Source organism: Pistacia vera, unplaced genomic scaffold (genome assembly GCF_008641045.1).
Source record: "Pistacia vera cultivar Batoury unplaced genomic scaffold, PisVer_v2 Contig408, whole genome shotgun sequence".
Taxonomy (NCBI): domain Eukaryota; kingdom Viridiplantae; phylum Streptophyta; class Magnoliopsida; order Sapindales; family Anacardiaceae; genus Pistacia; species Pistacia vera.
The window spans coordinates 627,830-650,605 of NW_022196233.1; the positions used below are offsets into that span (position 1 = coordinate 627,830).

The 22,776-nt window shown below is 32.0% G+C and overlaps 2 protein-coding genes across 3 annotated transcripts; both read right to left on the bottom strand.

Moving 5' to 3' along the window:
• Positions 1-6,243: 6,243 nt before the first annotated feature.
• Positions 6,244-9,657, bottom strand: LOC116142396 (protein SMAX1-LIKE 3). The gene is made up of 3 exons (XM_031427814.1): positions 8,230-9,657; positions 7,717-7,936; positions 6,244-7,575 (listed from the first exon to the last, which is right to left on the bottom strand). Exons 1-3 carry the CDS (start codon positions 9,423-9,425, stop codon positions 6,415-6,417), a joined length of 2,577 nt encoding a protein of 858 aa, XP_031283674.1. The 5' UTR covers positions 9,426-9,657; the 3' UTR covers positions 6,244-6,414.
• A 7,047-nt stretch (positions 9,658-16,704) lies between these two features.
• Positions 16,705-22,775, bottom strand: LOC116142428 (protein TRANSPARENT TESTA 9-like). 2 transcript variants are annotated; one of them, XR_004129988.1, is made up of 10 exons: positions 22,741-22,775; positions 21,479-21,541; positions 21,152-21,292; positions 20,111-20,216; positions 19,860-19,934; positions 19,684-19,736; positions 18,655-18,811; positions 18,384-18,550; positions 18,063-18,202; positions 17,117-17,245 (listed from the first exon to the last, which is right to left on the bottom strand). XR_004129988.1 is itself a non-coding variant. In XM_031427842.1 (9 exons), the coding sequence occupies exons 1-9, from the start codon at positions 22,753-22,755 to the stop codon at positions 16,964-16,966; spliced, it is 1,059 nt and encodes a 352-aa protein (XP_031283702.1). In that variant the 5' UTR covers positions 22,756-22,775; the 3' UTR covers positions 16,705-16,963. The 2 variants fall into 2 exon arrangements, 1 of the variants encoding a protein (XP_031283702.1); XM_031427842.1 differs by lacking the exon at positions 18,063-18,202 and having other exon boundaries at positions 16,705-17,245.
• Between the last annotated feature and the right edge of the window lies 1 nt (position 22,776).

Genomic DNA, 22,776 nt, shown 5'->3' on the forward strand with positions numbered 1-22,776 from the left:
CAAAGGGTAAATATGAAACGAATCCAAGCTTAAAGTTAAATAGACTGGGTTTGAGCTTATTGATTCACCCACCTCGATGGAAAATATATATATCAACAACTATTGAAGAACTCCTTGCAAGTTGCAAACTTAGTTCTTAGCATCATGAGTTAAGTTCGATTAAGATTGTTTTTTAACGAATTTATTTTCAAGTAAATGTCAAAATTTTACCAACTTTTTTATTNTCTGCCGCACGATCTCCTAACAAATTTATGGTTCATGTATATATCCAATTTGTTTTATTCTTTTGTGTGAGAGAATTTTAGGACGCTTTGCTGATTACTGTTTCTCTCATGTTTCGAAACAGACAAACATAAGCATTCCAGTGAAAAAGGTTTCTGATAATTTCAGTGAGAGAATTAAGATTATGAAGATTTAGCTAATTATTTGTTCTTCAGTTTGGTGAATATCGTGTATATGATGAAGCTTTGCTTAGTTAATTTTAGTGTTTGTGTTAACATTTTCAATAAACAACCAAAGGGTAAATATGAAACGAATCCAAGCTTAAAGTTAAATAGACTGGGTTTGAGCTTATTGATTCACCCACCTCGATGGAAAATATATATATCAACAACTATTCAAGAACTCCTTGCAAGTTGCAAACTTAGTTCTTAGCATCATGAGTTAAGTTCGATTAAGATTGTTTTTTAACGAATTTATTTTCTAGTAAATGTCAAAATTTTACCAACTTTTTTATTAATTGAGGTGTGGATTTTGAGTTTGCATTTAGATCCATACTTTTTGTTTTTTTTTGTTTACGAGATTGTATTTAAATGAAATCCATATAATATTGAATTATATACAAGAAGCTATTTTTGAAAAGTACAAATCAAACTTAAATATCATTCTAAGATTCGTTGCATTATTTATTTTAAGTACAAGAACTGTAGATTGAGAATCAAATGGTTAGTGGACATCGATGCACAAAAGAAAAATTGAATTTTATGGGCCTTTCTTGGAAAAGAAAACGGTTGTATTGGTACGAATACATTCTCAAAAAGTAACGAGGAACATGAACTTCTATCCTCATACTAGATATATTAAAATCGTATTATCACTAATCTAATAATTAATCAATTGTTTGGCAGTACAACTATAGAAAGAGATTAACTTACAATAATATTAATTTGAACTCTAACATATAGTTGATACCATGTATAATTGAAGAATAATATGTTTAAATTCATTGATTAATTCAGTAAGAGTTACAGACTTTATATAGGGAGGATATAATCTACAGAATCTTCTAATTATGTTTGGTTAGGAAATTACAGGATATCAAAGACATTATGAATATCTTAAAATTGACAAAATAAGAAAATCTTGAAATATTAAGGAAATATTGCTGAAATCTCAATAGTCATAAATTCATGATATATCAACACGTTGAACAAACGTTGTTAACTTACTGGGTCAAGTCAGTTTCTCTCCCAGTGACTAGCCAAAAGAAATCAAATATATAAATTCTAGCCTTTAAGTTTGATTATGATCCTCATTTAATTAAGTTTAGTGATCACTTTTTAAGCATAAAACGAGTAATATTTGGAAACTATGGATGAGTGGTTGTTAATTAGACATTGCATTAATTTATTTAAATGATAATCTCAAAATTAATGCGCTCCATGTGTTTCTTTAATCAGTGGCATGATACATGATAAAAATTGGTCAAATTTTCTACTATAATAAGAAATGTTCATTGAGCTGAAATGCTACCTTTTTCTATTTATATTTGTTTTAAAAAAAAAAGTTGAATCAATTTACAAAAAGATGCATAGATCAAAGTTAAATTAGCCCGGCTAGGAAGGGCTAAATACCAGCCACAAGGCTTGAAAAAGGGAGAAGCTTTTGCTTTAAAAGTGACACCCACTTTCTGCAATTTAATTACATTAATTACATATTTACTTTTTCATGCACAACTCAAATTTTATTTTCCTTCCTGCTTTTGAGGGAAACTTAGATTCCATTTTTACTCACGTTTTATTAAACTATTAATTATCATCTGGTGTTTCCTATCAAGCAGCTGGGATATCATTCAGATAATCATAAAAGTACATGATTATCAACACAGATCTCGCAAAACCAACATGATAAAAAAAAGATTTGCTCCATATACCAAGAGAATAATTTCAAGATTAAAATTCTTATGCTATGATTTAATGTATTGCTTGACTAGTCCTATAGCGAAAGCTTTTTTTTTTTAAAGAATAATATTGATACATAAAATATAAATTAAGTACTTTCTATTATTGCTGAGAATCGATCCGAAACCTTAATTATTTCATCCAAATTTATGTCATTAGTACCCCATACATAAAATTATGGCTGGTATTGGGCAAGCATATTGTATTATGATATGCAAGTGCTTTTAATTTATATAACTTGAATTAAAAAAAAAAAAAAGCTGAAAAAGAACTCTAGATGCAATATTGCTTATTAGTTATATGTAATAAGAAACATTAATTAATTCATTGAAACTCTGTGTATGCATATATAATAGGATTTTATTAGATGGGTTTATGGATAATATGATCTGTCTATGCCAGCTATGGGTGAAAGTTTAAATCAAAAGGAAATTAAAGAAGAAATTAAAAGGTATAATTATGAAAGGTAATAGATACTTGCCAACTCATTAGCAAAGAAATTAAGTAAGAGGGTACGTAATTAAAATGAAGAGAAGAAAAGATGGAAAACCAAAAGGAAATTAAAGATGGAAAAGCAGTCTAAGATGGAGGCTTCTTCCTTTTAGGGGTAGAGATAAACAAGAAAAAAGATGAAAGAGATGAGTAAAAACTAAAAAGTAGAAGAGAATAAAATACTACTAAGCTGGATTTAGTTAGAAAGAGAGAGAAATAGTGAGTAGTGCAACTCATCAAAACCCCACCTTGTCTTCCTAATAATGCATCAACTCCCAAAACCCTCTAATCTTTTTAAAAGCCACAAGCGACAAATTCCCTACTTATGCTTAAGAGGTTTTAATTTAAAGTTGTGAAGATAACAATCTTTTTGTGATTCTAAAGTAGAAACATCTTTAAGGTTTAAAGAGGAGATGCTTATACTACTAGTGTGTTAATCTTTTTGTTTTTGTTATTGATTTTACATAGCTTTTGCTTTTATTTATTTATTTTGGTTATACTTTAAACACTTATACCATAACTTTTTAATGCTTTCTAAAGATGAGAATGTTGGGTTTCGAAAATCAAAGAAGGGAAAACTTATTCTTTCAAAAAATCCATCGTAAAAAAGCATGAAAAGTAGTGCTCTCTTTTTGATATTTCTTAGGGAAGATTTTACTTTTCCCTTCTAAAGCACAAAAAAAGTTGCTTCTCCTTTGCACAACCCTTACGTTATGGATCATACCTTAATCTTATTTTGTTCATTCCTAACATTCCTTTACATACATTATGTATACCCTATTGATACTCTCATTATATGCGTCTATTTTTTTTACTTCCAAATATATATTAATTGCTTGTAATTGGTCTTATACGAAAAGAATAAGTCTTTAATAATCTATTCTCAAATTCAAATTGAATACATTTCAAAGACTTTTTCAATTTGTTTCTTAGATTAATTTCTCTTTTCTCCGTTCTTAATACATTGAATAAATAATATAAACGGAACCCACATGATCTTAATTACTCTAGCTACTATTCAGAGGCTTGCAAAATCTTGTTTTACTTTCTTGGATTGAGCAACAACTTCACTTTTTGTATCTTTTAGGCCATGACATGTAAGTTTGCCTACCTTATTGGAAATCAATTGAGCCACTAAATTTTGTTAGTAACTGGAGTACTACTCCTAGCTCAAGCTCCTATATAAGTAAATCTATTATATCTATGCACATATGCACACCTTTTCTTTTATCATCCCTCTTGAAAGTAAAAAGAAAAAAAAAAAAAAAATTAAGAATAGAGGAACAATCAATCTGTGAAAGATTTGGCGCTCAATTCTGGTTATTGAATATAAAAATTAGGTCGTTCATTAGCCACAATGATAAATGATTGAGTGACATAACATGATGCATACTCATTGTTTCTCGTTTAATATTTGGGTTAAATTGTACCAAACATGGACGATGCAAGCCAATTAATTAATCTTCGAGCCAATTAATTGTACCAAACGTGGAAAATGATAGATGATTAATGACATATATTTACAATTAAAGAATTAAGATATGATTAATGGAGAATAATTAGGCCTATTATCTCAAATGTTGACTGATCGATATTGGGGAACATTTATTTATTTATTTTAAAAAAAAAAAAAACTCCGATCTAACATGGGATGTTGGAGGCAAATTCATCTACAATATTCTTGCAAAAATGTGGCTTAATTAAAAAAAAAAAAACTCTTCTCCTTTGTTGAATATACAATATGGCCGTATGCCCTTATTAAATTCGTTAATTTCTAGGATGGCTTTGCTAATAACAATTACGAATATTAATAATGCAGATAAAGGAAGTCGAAAATGCTAACTTAATGATGTACACAAATTGTTAAGTTCTATAATCAATCTCTATGACGCACCCTTGACTTCAAAACAGGAGCTGAGAAATTCAGAAAGTCAGCCTTATTCCATATATCTTTTGAAAATTTTCATTATTGACAAAATTTTGAATTATTTTTCCATGGAATAAATCGGTAATTTTGGCCAAGTTACAAATTACAAACACATGAATGACAGCCAACTGGGATTCCAACAGCTGGAAAATGGGATGTATGCATAAATGGAATGTGTTCAAAGCAGCAATTGCTTTATTTGTCTGCAACACAGAGACCATGTAGAATATATATAAAGTTGAAATAGCAGCACTTATTTTTATGGTACTAAAACTTCAGATCTAAATCCAGAGCATGAAGATGCTTGATGGGATATATGCTTTTCCACCATGTGAATGAATATATGGTAACTTTTTTGTAATTACAATTTAATCGAAAATCTAAAACTCTAGTGCGATATTGAATGTTAAAAATTAATTAGCTTATTTTTCTGTTATTATGATTATATATATATATATATATATATACACACACATTCCAGATAGGCTGGTCTCATCCAAGGAGAAAACTAGCTTTTTCTCAAGAACTCTGAACTCATTTGCTTTTATTCGAAGGAATTAGAAATGATTCCTATGCAGTTCGGCTCAAAAGATATCCTACTTGGAAGCATCTCATTTGTTCCACCATTATCACAGTTTGCTCTTACTATATATTAATTATAAATTTCATATTGAAGTCATGATTGATTCATTCAAAGAAACACAACAAAGCAAGATCAGACCCCACTCAGAAAAGCCGACGAAGATTTAATAGCAAAAGGTGTTCTATGATTGCTAAATATTACATACATTATGATGGGCGAGATAGGCAGTAGTATATATGACTGGAAAAATTCATTCATTACAAGAAAATAATTAGGTCTTTGAATATTCTTACTTGACGGATCAAGATTAATTTCTTGTTCTAAAATTATACCTTAGCAAATATAATAATTTAATGTATACGTAATTAATGATTATGCAAATAAAAATAGACATATGATCCATGATTTTTACCTAAATTTTTCCTAAAAGCATATTAATCTGTCTAATAAAAATCGTAATTTAATATAGAGTTAATCTACTATATATTATACTAGATAAACCTAAAAGTAACCTTTAAGATTTATTTGAATTAATAATTATTTTTCTTATTAGATAAAACTGAATTACAATGGAAGTTGTTTTTAGTGGACTTGCATAAAGAAAAACTTCAATTATAGTGTGGAAAACTCCTTGAACAATGAGCTTAAAAACATCATAATCTTCAACTCTACTAATTAAGTTATCCTTATCTCCCCCACTCATGTATCTGAACATTAATTTGGTCACTGTCCAATTAAAAAGGACCCAATAATGATCAATTCTATAAATCTACTGTATGTTGAAGATTTAGTTTTGAATATGTTTGTCAGAGGTAAATAGATTAATTAATTGAGATGAACAGTTAAGGGAAAGTGGTTGGGTTATTTTACTAGTTTGGTGCATGCACCAAGCTAAACTGTTAGACTTGAGAGTGCATGCATGAACTCAAAGGAACTTAGACAAATTTTATACAATAAACAAACGGATTAAGAAGATAATTAAGCATCTAATTTTGGTCTTAAATTAACAGAAGTAAAAGGCTATTTCATCTATCAAAAGAACCAGAGAACAGATTTAAAAAAAAAAAAAAAAGAAAATAAATTAAAAACATTGATGGAAAGCGATCGACCTAGATGAAACTATACACGTGGTGGTTTACATAGAGAGGAAATTTCTTCCTTAAACTGAAGACCTGAATGGAAATGCCTGAGAATCTAAAGAACTAAAGTGAATAAATTAAAACAACTATTAATTATAACTCAAGAAGTTTGAAAATAATCCGTTTATCCACAGATTCAAGAAGTCCAATGTCATCAATTGACTGATCCTCGGTGCTATCATCATCAATGCAAATATTCAAATCCAACGACACAGAAGGGCTTGTCTCCTCCATTGTAGTACCTTTCTCCTCATCAGAGCCGTCTGATTTTTGCTTCACAGGAGGAGAGCACGCTCTTGATCTTGAACTGAAGCTTTCGCAGCTCAAAATGATAACGGCATCACTAAGGCCAACTTCATCGCCATTTGAATTCGTTATTCTTCCTCTTTCAATCGCCCTTTTGAAGCCTTTTTGTGAACAATAATCGGCCTGCTCAACATCCTCAATGAAGAAGACTCGATGCGGATTATTTGACACTGCTTCAGCGAATCTCTCGATGTAACTGCAACTTTGCTCACCTCTTGACCTTTTGTTTCTACTATCTTCAGTGGAGTCGGCTCTTGTAGAAGAGAAACTGCTTAATGCAATCGAAACGAAGTTCGAATGGGAGCCGAAAACAAGCCTAGCTAATTCTTTAGCAATCTTCTCCTTTGCTTCCATATCAACACCTTGGAAGAACAACCAAGTTTCTTCTTTGATCTCACTTTGATCTCTAACATTGCCTTTTCTTTTTAACATACCGGACCTGCATTTCAAGACTGTGGTCACAATTTCCGGAATTATATTTTTTTGCCGTGGTGCCTTCTTCTCCAATGCATTGCATAGAGATGTTACGTTTTCAGCGTTTAACTCCTTGAAATTGTGGACATATTCCATCTCCATGACATCGCTTGAACACGCCGAGTTTGGAGTGGAATTAGGGTTGGATGAAAGGGGCTGTTTGGTATCCTGATTATGCTCAGGAATGTACATTCTCAAAGTGGGTTCAGGTGTACTTTTGTTAAGAGTTTCAGAAAACCAGAGATGGTGTTCCGTCCATGACTCTTTGGGTTCAACAACAGTAGTACTCCAATCATGGCGGGTCCTGTGAAAATTAGGGTACTGGTTGTGGTCATATGAGAAACCAGAAGTAGAGGAAGAAGGTGAAATGGAAGAGAAAGTGAGGGTTGTTCTTTCAGAAATGTAATGTTGTTTGTGGATTGAATTGCAAATTGAGTTCCACTTTTTGCAAAGGTCTCTCACTGCAGAAGAGTCCTGGTAAAAAAAGAGAAAAACAAAATATAAAGGAAAAAAGTTTAGTTCAACTTTTATATATATTTTGTTTGGACTGTATATAATGATGAAAGGAAGATCTATGTATATATATATAACTGAGATAAATATGATTATAATTACCTTATCATTATTATTATTATTGCTGAGTGTCTTGTTCTCATCCTTGTATTGTTGAAGCCATGCAGGAAGGCTTGAAGTTGTAGACTCACTGTTACCATTGCTTCTTTCTAAGCTTCGAGCTTCAATCTCAAATTTTGCTGAACAATCCGCACAGCAAGTGAGGTTCTTCTCTTGATCTCCACCTTCAGCTCTCTTACTTGAGGACTGACTTTGTACATCACTGTATAAGAAACAAAAAACTTGAAATTAACTAAAATGATTTATGGGAAATTAATTTTTCTCTCCTTTCAAGGAAAGGATGTGTTAATTAATGTATATATGCATAGACATTGTCAATTTATAAAAGCAAAAAGAAGAGGGGAAAAGTAAGTAATATTGTTCCTTTGGGTAATTCAGTTTAAAAGAAAAGGAAAAATATTTCAGAAAGAGAATACTCTATATTTAGAGTGTAAAATATATAAAAAAAGGTACAATTATATAGAAAAGTTTAGAAAAATGGTTTGGTTTTGGTACCTGTCAGTGATGAGACTCAAGCGTAAACTTCCTGCAGGAATTGTTAAAGGATGAAGACCCCAGACAGTTTCAAGAGATGGATGGCCGGATATACATCTCATGTAAGTTTGGAAAGTGGCAATCCCCATAAGCCAAAACCTTCCATTCTGTCCAATTCCACAAACCAATTTCCCAATTTCCATAATTATGTGCTCTACAGAACAATAATACCCTCTTCCTTGTTCACTTGAACTAGCCCTATAATCAGCCCATTCAAGATCTCCCAAATTCAAAACAACTCCTTTTCCAATATAACTCCTCACTAGATTCTTAATTTCTTCAACTTTTTGTTCAACTTCTACTCTATTTTGATGCCTAAAAGAAGAAAGAGAAAGTGGTATAAACTTCACATCTCTCAAAATCTCAGGAACATCTCCTTTATCAACTTTCTCCATCACTCCTCTAACAACACCCTCAACACTAGCAAGACACTCTCCCACAATCACAAAATTTCTCCTCCTTTTGTTCATCAAATTTTCTATAACATACATCACATCCTCATTCCTAATTGGATCTATCACTTTTGGTTTAGTAATAACTTTTGTTCCAATTTGACCTACAGGAGGAGCCGACTGATGAGAGAGGACTAAAACATTACTTTCCTTAGACTTGTTATTACTACTTACAGGACTATTCTGAGAACATATTTCTAAAGACACAGCTTGTTCAACATTGCTTTTCACTTGAGTACTAGAGAAACCGGCTTCTCTCATGACTCTACTCACACTTGGATCGTCTAAAATAGAGATAATAAGTTGTTCTAACTCTATCTTTACGGCTAAAAGTGGTTGCTGCTGGTTCTCAATCGAGCCGCGCCTTTGATGAGCCTGCGCCCGCTTAAAGGCGGCGACCAAAGCGTTAGAGATGGTAGGGTATTGAGAGTGAGCTCCCAACATGGGGGTAGACGTCGAGGCGGGGAGGCGATTAAGTGCGACGTTGAAGCAGAGCTCTAGGGCTTTGCACTGAAGTGGATGAGAGTGAGATTGAAGGCAAGCTGTTCGGAGAAGTCCTGTGGGAGCAGAGAGCATGGTGTTTGCTACATGAAGTGGGGTTACTTGGGCGTGGCCTCGGCGTCTGGCGAGCGTTACCGCTTGTTTTACAACACTCGCAGCCTCAGCTGTTAGGGCTTGTTGCACCATGCAGCCTCCTGCTCTCATGTTTCACAAACTTATTGTATCCTAAAACTTTCGAAAAAGAAACTTAATATATATGGTGATGGGATGGATCAAGAAAGATGACCTTGAAGAGATTTTTTCAGGATCATATGAGCTAAATATGAAGTAGTAGTGATGAAGTAGTATGAATCTGAGAACAGGTATGTGTTATCTAAGAGTAAGATTATGATGATTTGGTCATGGAGGGGGAGAGAGAGAAAGAAGGGAGTGGAAATTTATGGGAGGTGGGCTAATACTTTTCTTGTAGGTTGGGTAAAATTTGGGGTCCAAAGTCGATTTTGTAGTGGAAAGTGGAATGCATGTGCTGACAAGCAGGACGAATGCACCAGTATCAAAGGCAACTCAGCTTTGCCTATCTCAAATTTGATAAAAGATATGGGATTCCTTAGTGGGTCTCTCTCTTTTATGCAAACTATAAAATAAAAACTAATTAGTTACTAAACTACAAAATCAAATCTCTTAATCACCAAGTACATGATAAATCTTAACATAATAATCACTTTTAACTGAATCTTAATTTAACCAAGAAATTCACTCTCATCAATTAACGGAACCAATTTATTGTAAATATATTGTCGATTTATCACTTACCCACTTTAAATACTTAACTCTCAAAAACTAATGAAACACTTTGATCCACAATTTATCACTTATCAACTTCAAATACTTGATTCTTAAAAATTAATGAAACAGATCAACAAACTTTCAAAGATATGTGGATTTAACATTTATCCCACTTCAAATAGTGGGATTTAGAGTGTGTTATCTTTAATTGAAACCCATAATTTTATCACTCAAAGTGAATCAAAAGTACCCAACAGAGATGTTACAACTAATATATTACCAACAAGAAATTAATAAACCCAATTAATTAAACTAGGCTAGTTTGTGTTCTAAAAGATTGGTAGTTGTTAAGTGAGGGAGAGAGAGAGAGAGGGGAGAGCTTTTTTTCCTACCATCCGCCAAAATCGAGGACCTGAAAAGAGAATGGGGACTAAGTGTCGAAAGGAATCGGGAACTGTGTACGATTTTCTTCCGGACTCAAAGACAAGGAATAAAGTGTTAACTCTCTTTCCATTTTTTTTTTAGTTCTTTTGATATAATACACAACTTGACGCTGTTTGAATGCATATATTTTTTGCATGGGGATTAAAAACTCAACAAAAACATTCCTTCATCCATCTCTCTCTTTCATTATTTCATAAAAGGTGTAGCTTTTGGACCATCTCCTTGATTCAAAAATGAACAAACAAATCGCCAAGTGAGCAGCATTTGATGATAACGAACTTCCTGCAGTGTGGGTAATGGTTTCTCCTTACGTGTCCTTTCAAGCACAAAATTAGGTTTCTCATAACCTAACTATATAATTTGAAGCAATAACAGTAGTTTTGCATGGCTGCTCTGATCCTGCTTCCCATGATGGGAGGAATCCTTTTCAGTACTTTATCAGATAACTGACTAGGGCTTATAAACAAGAAATTTCGGAAGAAAATGTTTTATTAAAGTATTTTGGGATATTAATAATACTATATTTACAAGGAAATCTTACAAAAATTTGTATACAAAGTTAGGTTTCAAAAAATTAATGTAAGAGTTAAACAAAAAGTCAAATTCATTAAATTCACTCTTCTATTCATTTTTTGCCACATCGTTTTGTATAGAGATTTTTGTAAATTTTTTTTGTAAGTGTAGCATTACTCTTGGGATATAGTATAATATCTATGCTTGGTAATGTTCTATGCTTAAAATTAATTCCTTGTAATTAAGTAAAAATATTTCACCCACTGAAAATCACAAATTCAGTGTGTGTGAGGTAGTAATTTTAATGGATTTTTTCTTCCTATTAGGATTTTTTTTCTTTTCCTTTTTGGTTTAAATAACTAATTACTTTTATTCGAAGAATGCTATTCACACATGACCATGGCTTAATTTGTTTAATTTAAAGGGATTTTATAATTTGAGCGATTGCGAATGAGTTGATCCTATAAAAATTGTAGGAGCAAATAGAGTCAAATCATATTTCACTCTATTTTCAAATCAAGAATTTGTAAATGAATCATTTATGGGATTTGAAATCTAAGATTTTCCCAATTTCATGATTTATATATTTTCTTGTTATTTTTAAAGGTATCTAGAAACTTCAATCATTGTAAATATCTTTACATCTAGATTTATTTAATTAAAAAAAATGGTACGAGGTAAATCAGTTTTTTTTTTTTTGTTTAAAAAAAAAAAAAAAAAAAACTGAAAAGACAATGCAGAACAAAACCTCGAATCAAACATACGCTCCATTGATTACAAATTTCTGGCTTTCTTGAAACAAAAAAACAAAAATAATTTGACCCTCAACACTAATCGTGATCAAAGTGACTAAATGTGTTGTGGTGTTCGAGTCTTATGATTATAATTTTTATTTTATTTTTATATTTCTATCAATTATTTGTCCGACAGAGATGACCTTGTGTTGACTCTGAATGTCGAAATGAAATCAATAACAAGATCACTAAAAGTTCAGAAAGAAATTCCACATTCTTCAACTTTTTAAACCACTTTAATTTCCAAATTCGAGAAGGCATTTATTTTGATGGACATAAACACCCCTACTAGATCATAATGTAATTATATAATCTCATAAATAGTTTTTTCTGCCAATAATATGATTAATAGCTGAATAAAATCATATAATTTGTTCAAATATCTTTTTATCTATAAATATTTAACGATTACATTGATACTTGTGACTGAATTTTATTGAAAGAAACACATAATTGAATTATGTATAATTTATGCAAATATTCTTTTTATCTAGAAATATTTCTTGGTATGTATAATATTATTGTTAGTAATTTTGACCAATTTTAGATCATACAACTACAAGGTTCGAAATGATTTAGTTTCAACGCAATCCACGAGATTCATGCCAAACTTTGTACAAAACAATTGGTTTAACAAAAATTGTTTAATAATCTGATGATAATAATAAACTTTGTAGACAAGTGGGATCTATCTTTGCATTAAAAACATAATCAATTAACGATGGGGTATGTATTATGAAAAGTGATTATCAGGACAATGCGAATTTAAACCCACAACCAAGAATATAATTTTCAATTATAATTAAGATTAAGATACCCTTAATTATGTTGCAAAATCAAAATCAATTGGTCAATTAGTCATTCAGGTCAATTGGCCCATTGAAGGCTATATGTTGGAATGGTCTTATTCCTCAGCGTGACTGTTTTTTTTACATAGAAAAGAGAGCGAAAGCACTACTCCATCTCCCATATCAAGGTCTTTCAAATTAATATTTAAACATATTCTCCTTCAACAATAAACGAGAGATCGATCTGCCTTTCACTCCTAAACCATCTTCCCCTTTTGATCATATAATTAATTTACTGATAATTTATTTTCAGTTTCATCAAATTATTCTCCATGAACTGTTTGTTTAAAGTGAATTAACGAAAGAGAGAATATTCTATCTAACGAAATAAAAAGAATCAGAAAACAAAGTCTATAATAATGGGAATTAAGGAGGTAAAGAATAAATATATTATTTTATTTTTGATGGCCAGTGAAGGTAGAGACAAAAGCTGAAAGAAATTAATGTAACCTACGAAGAACAAGAACAAGCAGAGGAATGTTCGCTTTAAAGGGAGCCCGTGAAGAATTTTGCAATTCACATGGGATGAGATGACTAAAGTTTCTGTTACCTTATCTCTGTAGTGCTGTGCTTTTGCAAACCATTTTAATGGTCTTTTTTGGAAGCAATCTTATTTGCCTAGTTCTAGTTCTGGTTCTAGGTTAGAGTTTTTGCAACAAAGTCTTAAAAAACCACCTTAAAAGAGAAATTCATTAATATAAGCTTCCTTCTCCCATTTATTTACATTGCGTTCATCCAACAAGATTATAATTTATATGAATGAAAAATTGTAAGTCCGAAAGTCCTAATTTTTTTTTTAAAAAACTCTCGACGTTCATTTTGGATGACAAAAATATATTAAAAGACAAAGTTTTAACCAATTGTTTTATAGGAAGAAGGAGAATTATCATTCAAATAACACTTACGTTAAAAGAAAGATAAATGACACAAATTGTGTTTCTATCAATTAACAGACATCTTTGATCAATTAACGAACACTTTCTGAAAACTATCATGGAAATGAAGACAATACATTGAAGCAAAGTGTTCATTTCTTGATATAAATTCATGCAACTTGTGTCCTTTTTCTTTGTTTATTTATTTATTTTTTCCCTTAAAGTGTTCTCTAAATGATAATACCCATATCAAAAATGTAAAAAAAATAAAAAATAAAATATCAAGGATGGATATATGGAAAATTGATAACACACTATAAAAAAAAATAATTAAATAAACAAAAAACATTCACAAGAGAAAACAAGTATAGATACATGAAAATTGTCACATATAAGGGGGCGTTTGAATCATATAATGTTTTATTATAAAGGGATATTATATTAACGGAAAGAAAGATCATCTTGAAGATTACCGAGAATGTTTAGAAAATGTGTTTTGTTGGTTCGAATAAATTGGTGAATAATATGTTTGGTTGGGAGGATAAATAGGTGGCTATGTTATATAGATTACTAAATTGCCCTCATTTTTAAATATTACAATGATAATATTTTTTATTATTATTTTTTGAATCATTTTTTTAGCCCCCTACATTTGAAATTTTGCTAAAACACTTTAGCCATTGCCGGCCGTCGACGGAATGGCACAATACTAGCCGTATATGGCTAGCCGTGCACTGGCAAAGGCAAAAATGGCCATGGATCACAAATCCATGGCTGGAAAATGATCAGATTTATGGCCATGAAACGGCCATAGAAACGCCAGATTTGGCGTTTCTGGCCATGGATCTGTGATCCATGGTTGGAAAAGGCTTTAACGGCACACGACCGGTTAGATCTCACCGATCGTGCACCATTATGACAACTGACGCTGACGGCGGTGGTGTTGAGTTATGGTAGGCGATGGTCTTAGGTGGCTAAGGGTATTTTGTTAATTTTTAATTTTTTTTGTGGCTTTAACTAGTTTCTCAAATGTAGAGGGGCTAGATAATTATTATTTGGCAGACATTTGACGGTAATTGTGTTCGAAATGGTTTTTAATTAAGGGCAAAATGGGTAGAAAAATCATTTTATCTTGATAATGTTTTAATCCCAGGGTTGGGGGAGGGTATCGAATTACCCCTCATATTACCAACAGTAAACACTATTTACAATAAAAGATTCTTGTAATAATTTATTACTTGCAACCAAACACTAGAATCTTATAAAATAAATGAAGATTACCCCCGTTATCTTATATATCCCCAATCCAAACGCCCTCTAAATGTCCTAAAAGTTAATAAAATACAGCTACCTAAGACTAGACACTATCTTTGTATATAAGAGAAAGCATACATTCAACCTATTTAATAATTTTTTTTAATAATATAAACTCGTATGATTAGCAGGAGATAAGCAGAAGATAAAAAAAATGAAGTGGAACACGTATAAAAATAGTAGGACCCAGAGAAAGTGGGAGCAAATTCTCAGTCAAAAAACCTTCAACTGTTTATTCTTCTGAAGACTGAGAGCAAATTCTCAGTCAAAAAGCTTGTATCTTTCTTTGTTGGCCTCAAAAGACATACAAATAATTTGAACAAACAAAGCAATCCCATTCCCTGTAATTGCTACAAAAGGAGTGTTTGAACAACCAAAGAGCCAAAAAAAAAAAGAAAAAAAGAAGATATACACTTACCTTACTTACAACACACCCTAACCCTCTCTCTCTCTCTCACTATAGCTAACAACGGTTTAACAACTTTCTTTAATTTAATTGAAGAATTAATTAAATATAAGTGAATAAAAAGTTATTAACTGTTAATTAATTAAAAAAAAAAATGTGAGATTGTGTGTCAAAGTGAAAGTTATTAGGATGATCATCTTTTCTCTTCTTTCACCATCAAATCCATAATTTTTTTTTTCATGGGAACACATTGCATTAATCAGGGCCCTTCTCTTAAATTTATATAAACTAATTAAAATTAGCTTCTTTTGGTTAAAGTAAAGCACTCTCTCAAAAAAGAATATAAAATAAAAAAGTGAAAAATGGCATTATCTACTCAAAAGGGCCGCTCATTTTATGCTTTTAAGCTTCAAATAAGCATCTTCATTCTACGTGGCCATGTGGGTGAAAGCAATAACTTAAGAAGACGAACAAAATTCGTTGTTTGTGAGAAAAAGAGAACAGTATTTATTATTTATTTTTGGCTGGCCGGCCAGACTTTAAAGGTTTATTATATAAGAGAAAAATTAAAAAAAGTCGCTCTAATTTTGACATGACAGCTTTGTTAATGTAAAGGTGATGGAATTACGTACCACACACTCCTTTTCTTAAAAAGTTTGCATTATTTTATTTATAATTCAGTATTTAATTATATATTAATTGGTGGTGAATTAATTAGATTATGCATGTTTCAACAGCTAGCTGGCTAATAAAAGGTGACTTAATTTATTTGTTGGGTTAGTTTTCTCTTAGATGATGATCTTTTCATATTTATATTGTTTGTAAAGAGTTTGTTTGGTATGATTCTTTTAACTCTGTGGTCAATCCACTTGATTAGAGAAGCTCAAAGCATTGAAATGTCTCGTCAGATAACTAATTTTGGATGTATACGAAAAGCTACCTGAGAAAACTTAGAGATGAAGATTTTCAAGTATTGAACGAAAAATTACTTTTATAAATAACCAAATAATTAAATAAACTTGTTTGGATCATCAAAGGTTTAGAGGATTTGGATTTCCTCAGTATTCAGAAAATGTAACACTCTTATCTTCCTTCAATTTCTCAAGTATAGTAGTCCACTTTCTATACATGATTTTGCATATTCACATTGATATAACTACTTCTACCACAAGTGATCCCTTAAGCTATACTCTTAAAAAATAAACACATTATCAATTCAACTGTACTCGAGATTAATTTTAAATCTCCCATTTATCAATTCAATAATGTGAATTCAAAAAGTTTCAGAAAACTAGAGACTGCTATATGAAAGTTACAATAATGTCGAAAGATTTTGATGTAAATGAAGATAATCTGTGTCATCTTGGCAAATTAAGCACACAGGAATAAATGAAATCATATAAAGGAGATAGGAAGAATACGATCGCTTGTGTGTGTGCAATAATAAAACAGGAGGAACCGATTACCGAAACGTCCTTATACGGAGCATACACTTAAAGCATACAAATGGCAGTTTCTATATTTGAATGTGAATATTATTTCTTTAGGGAAGAAAACAACTTTTTTCGTTTACAGAGTTACACCATTGATCCAGATGGTGAATTACAGAAACTTATTATTTTTACAAACTCTTCCTATATATTTTATTGTACAAAATTGTTTGGTGACAAAATGAAAAACCGAAACAACATAATAATGAAATAACTGAGGTATTTTAGTCAGTAAACTAACCTACAATCCTTGCCCGGAGAGTCCAAGAGCTTCATCCAACTTGAGTGTCAAGCGCGTTTTCAAGATGATCATTTCGTAGGAATGAAGCAAGTATGCTCTCAACAAGGGATCTCTGTTTATGAGTTTCTTCGAGTATCAATAAGCGAGCAGCTTCACAAGCCTTCTCACTAGTAAAACCAAGTGTCCATCTCCCGTCTACTCCAATATTGGACTTCTTCGCGTTGAAGCCTCTAGTTTTACTTGCGTTAGATCTTGGGTCAAATTCTTTTATCCGAAGATGCAACCATGTCGGATGGTCCTCATCTATCTTTGGCTGTTTCAAATTTGAACAAATAAAATGAAATGTTACAAAAGCAATTATATCTTTCAAGTCAAAGAGCTCCAAGAATATCACATGAAATATTTGGCTGCTCATTTTGTAATTTTTTTTGTTCAGTAATGTTACAATTTGAAATAAAACAAAAAAATACTGGACATTTATGGGTTTCAAGCATAACAGTCCAACTTTATGAACAAAAGTGAATTATCATATGATGAGAAAATAGGAAATTATAAGCAGTAAAGATGGCAGAGAAAGGTATAAATTTGATAATCAAAACATCAGCAGAGCTAATGTATGAATAACCACTAATGACCCAAATGTATTCAAGTTGGGAATATTACATCATAACGGTCTGAACATGTCTACATAATAATTGAAAGATTTTGAACTCAATACTGCAGCATTGCTCTTGGGAATGTCAGGAAAAAAAAAAAGTGCTGCAGAGGAAACTTTGCAAAATTGATATGGAATTTAAGGATCTCGTAAACTTTTCAGCTTAATTTCCAATTTAACACGAAATGAGAAATTATTTATGAAAAACAATGATGGAATGTACATCAATAAGTAGACCGTGTTATAATTTCTTAAACATTTAATGTAAACTTGAACGATAAAGGGTCCAACTTGATTGTCAAATTTCAATCTCATCTCATTCAATTTAATTCACTACTATACAGTGCCTTATCTCCTTCTTGTCAATAATCTACATAACTTCTGCTAAAACAAAAATCACCAAATCTGTATTCACAATTCTGACCTATAAATATATATAGTATTACCTCCAACTTTAAACCAGATCACAACTCACCATTGTAACCATTAATCTTCATCCTTATTGTATTTTTCTCTATCTTGATGAAGTTATACAATGCTCTCCCTTGCCTAGATGAACATCAGCTAATACCAACAAAACTAGGAATATCGTGCGTATTGATATGACCAAAAATCCTACAAATATACAAAAAATACAAACACATTTAACCCAGATTGACTACCATGGGCATCATTAATGAAAAAGCAACTTCATTTAGTGATTAGATTACACTAATATTATGCATCTCTAAAAAGTTGACCTCATTAATATCATAAACACAATTTGACTGTCAGCTTTACCAATGTCGAAACTTACACTCAAACCCGCCAGTGGAGCTATAGCAATTACAACACCTCGTTGACTTCGGAAAGGATGTTTCTCTGCAAGAATCAGTTTGCCAGATATTCCTCTAGCCACAGGTATCAGGTAGATATCCCTGACCCCAGCATTAGAAAAAGCAATTCTGCATGGGAATCCAGATCCTACAAACAGAATAAAAGATCGACAAAGTCTTAATGAATATTGCATGACCATGGAGAACATTATGAATAGTCAAAATGAAAGATGTAGTAAAATGATACCCAACCTAGAAAAACCTCCGACCCAAAGCTTGCAGATGATAGATCTGAAGATTGGGATATTTCAGAATCTGTGGCAGGACCACTTGTCAATTCTAGAAAGGGGTTCTCAAGTAAATTTCCTTTGACAATAAACGTCTTCAGTTGAACATGGAGAGTGAAAACCTAAAAGAAAGTGCACCATAAGATCCACAGAGCACCAAAGTGTAATGCAGTATGAATGGTTTTTTTAGCATAAATATCAACTGCAAAGGGATGCTTCCAATATGTAATTTTGCATTCATGGGAAAGTAAAATTGATACTCATAAAGGCAGAGGCAGATGCTTGTAATGGTGAATAATTAATCAATCAAACAACAAAAGTTTGATAAAATGTAAAGAAAGTGTTGGCTGAATTGCACAACAGAGCCTTTATCCATTAATCTCTTATAGCTGTGAAAATAGATTATCATGACTTATGAGAGGAAAAGGCTTCATATGACGTGGTGAAAAGTAGCTGTTGTAGAACATCATTTTCACTTGATCATTGTTTCTCAGTTCCTCTCTCCGCAGCATGTAAGAAGCATTAGAGCTCATATATTTTTGTTGGGCTCTTCCTAACAAACTTAAGCTTTTGAGTTTATCATTTACTTTTACAACAGTATCAGAGTCAAGCTAACCAAGTGATCTTTTATTATAAAAATTATATCTTTGATTTGCTACTGGATTTGTGTTTATAAGTGTTTTCAACACACATGTATCACAAGGGAGAATCTTAGAGCCTAAATAGCATAGTTGAACCCTTAACAACTTAAGCATTTGGGTTAAAAAAGTTACTAACAAAAAGTATACATGAAGATCCATCAGCAATAAGGCCTTGCCTCTGGCATCTATCCAGTTCAATGCTGGAAACACCTTTAGCATTTCTTGCAACATTAATGTCATTGTTAAACAGAAGAAAACCATTATCTCTCTAAGAAGGCATCCAGTTAGAGATAGTAGATCATTTATATTAAAAAAAAAAAAAAAAAAATTCAGTAATAATGAATGATAAAAACCTTCACTGCATCAACCATCGTTTGCCAAGAAAATTTGGAAGAAGTTGTGCTGCCTGCAATGTGTAATAGTTATGAAGGAAAAAGTGTAAGACATTAATTTCTGTAGCATAGGAAGAAAAGAAGGATTAATCCAATTATGAATTTAAGAACCATTAATCAACACTAATGGCCAATACCATCAGTTGTTTGTTGGCAAAAAGCAAGCTCAAGCGCGAACAAGGGATTTTTGGATTGCAAAGGTTCCTCGAGAGCTGTACAAATCATTCAAATAGATTTGATGAATTCCATAAAGTGTCTGACTTAGCATATCTAGTAAATAATCATTTCCCTCCCATCAATTTATCATTTTATTCTCTGCACTTAAGAACACCACTATGGAGTCCTAATTTTTTCTTCCCATCCAAAGAAAAGATTCTCTACCTCATACCTGTTTTACAGTTTGCCCATTCATCCCTCAAAGTTTCCAGGATTTGATCAAACCAGCCTCCATCAAGTTCTTTCTGAAGACGTTCACATGACCGCTGATACGAAGTCTGTCAACAGGAACTAGAAAATATATAACTTAAGATTGATAGGTAAGAGCGGTTTAATCTCAAGGAAAATTTATTGCAAGACAAGTGGAAGTGTTCATGTGCTTTAAGCGCCAGAATAAATCCTAGAACTCAACAAAATAGCAGAATCTGTTCTGTAATGATTTCTACAGTTTGCAACATGAATGGAAAATATCATATTAACACAAAAAAAGAGGTATGAACAGTACACCTGAATTTGACTAATAAAAAACCCCAATGACTCGTGATACTTTGAATACAGAAAATCATAAACCATAAACAAAAATTAATTATACATTATAGACTGAAGAAATTTGTTTAATATATTTCGTTACGTTTCTTCTTAATAACTACAGAAGGGAAGTAGTAGAACATATGGACACTCCAAGAGCATGATTGACTGGAGCAAACCAGTGCTTCACACTTCAACTTCTGTTCATAATTTTATGAGATATTATATAAACTTTCTGTTTTTTGATAAATTTATTAATTCTAGCTATCTCCTCTTACAAGTCTGAAGCAACTTGGTGTAATGGCTGGCGGTTGCATGAGAAAACAAGAAAATCACGGAGGCACTCTATTGTTTCAGATAAGTGATCAAATGAAGAAAGGCCATTACCCAATACAGGTCTGGCCTAAAGGGTCCTGACTCCTGATAGGTTTGTTCTAGATAGAATCCTACCTTTAATATGTTGAACAAAGTGGCCACTCACCAGACAGAAATCAGACTCCAACACTTGTTGGTTTGAGGCTTTTAGCACTAAACACTATCTGGTATATGTATATCACTGACAAGATGCAAGTCAACAGTAGATGTTATTAATGTTCACAAGATGTTACGATGTTTACAGCGTCAAGTCAATAGCAAATGCATTTATATTAACTTCAGTATGTGCAATCAATCAGTTGAACCTCACATTGAAAAGCTGGAGATGGTGATCATTGAGTCTGTTTCCTTGAAAACTAAGTAGCTTCTGCAAGAACCACCCTGTATGCAATTGTATTAGTGCACAGGATGGTGCTTGGCTGGCTAAAACCTTCAATAATGCATTTAAAACCTGTTAAAAATAAATAAATGATGAGTGTTCATGACATTGTGGCCTGTAAAGAATCATGACATTAAAGCTCACAGCAGCAGTAAAGTTAGCGTCAGATAAACATATTCCGGTGACAGCTATACACATGACATATTAAGATGCGTTATTTCAAAATAAACAGCAATGATTGTCAGATAAAGGCCATACCTGAGGCATAAGTCTCATGAGGATATTGCTTTTTCCTACCAATGAAGCTGAAATATCATATTTCTGAGAAAGAATATATCAAAAGTATATCAGAAATTGCTCCATAAATTAGAAAGTATAGAAAACTATCACAAACTTACAAATGAAATTATAATGTACATAAAACATCACGTGTTTACAAGATTCGATAAAGTGAAATCTTAAGAATTCTGAAACTAATTTGTGCAATATAAGAAAAACAAAAGGCTGCAGGAACATAACCAAAAAGTATATATACTACACAGCAACTCAAGAACAAAAAGTGCAGGCACATAATTAAAGATAAAAGCTTTGAGTCGACATTCCCTTCATCTAAAAGATAAAACATAAACAGTGATCTAAACACCGCATAATTGAGCTTTGAAGTCTCACCAAAATATAGACTATAAACATCTTTGCAGACCAACATTTATTTTCAACTTAAAAATCATATCACATGGAAAAATGTTAAAAATGCCCAATATGGTATAACTAATCCTTCGCACGACAATTCCAAGAATCTTTACCGATATACTCATCCAAGAAATTAAATTAGCATTAGTAGAATCCATTTTTGGAAGCATATAGAAGATAAAATAATTCTATGACTACTATATCACTTCTAATTAATTAGTGCAAATGTAGAATGGTTGTTTGTGCACTTAAATAACAGGTTACTGCAATAATTTGCTGAGTAAAATCATGAAACCATAACAAGGTCATAGATGCACAATCCTGATATTGTCTACTTAGGGCCTAAAGTACATTGTTTTGCTATAAAAATCACCCAAAAGGCTTCATACTATTTGAAAAGAGAATGGGCCACACCCTCTCGTGTTAAATCTACCCAGCTTATTTCTTCCTCTAGCACACACTACAAGGTAGCTTTAATAGCAAGTGAAACCACTCACTCCCATAAAGTATAATATTGTCGCTTTTGGTGTAACCCAAACAATTTGCTTTTAGAATCACCCAAAAGGCTTCATATTATTTGAGAATGGATTTTACATATAAAGGCAATGTGGAATCAATACCCCACTCTCACCTCATCCATCTTCACCTCTTTACCTATATGTTTCAAGAGTCCTGGATCTTGGTTGTTACAGTTTGTTTAGGATAATAATTATCATGAATGAAAGAATTCTTTGCTTCCATCTCAATTTGTTAAGAAACCTTTATTAAATCAATATGCTTAGCAAACATCAAACAATCAATTGAGATGCTTGTGAAATTTGATTATTTACCGTTGTATCTTGCATTTCGCTTAATCCAATTGCCGA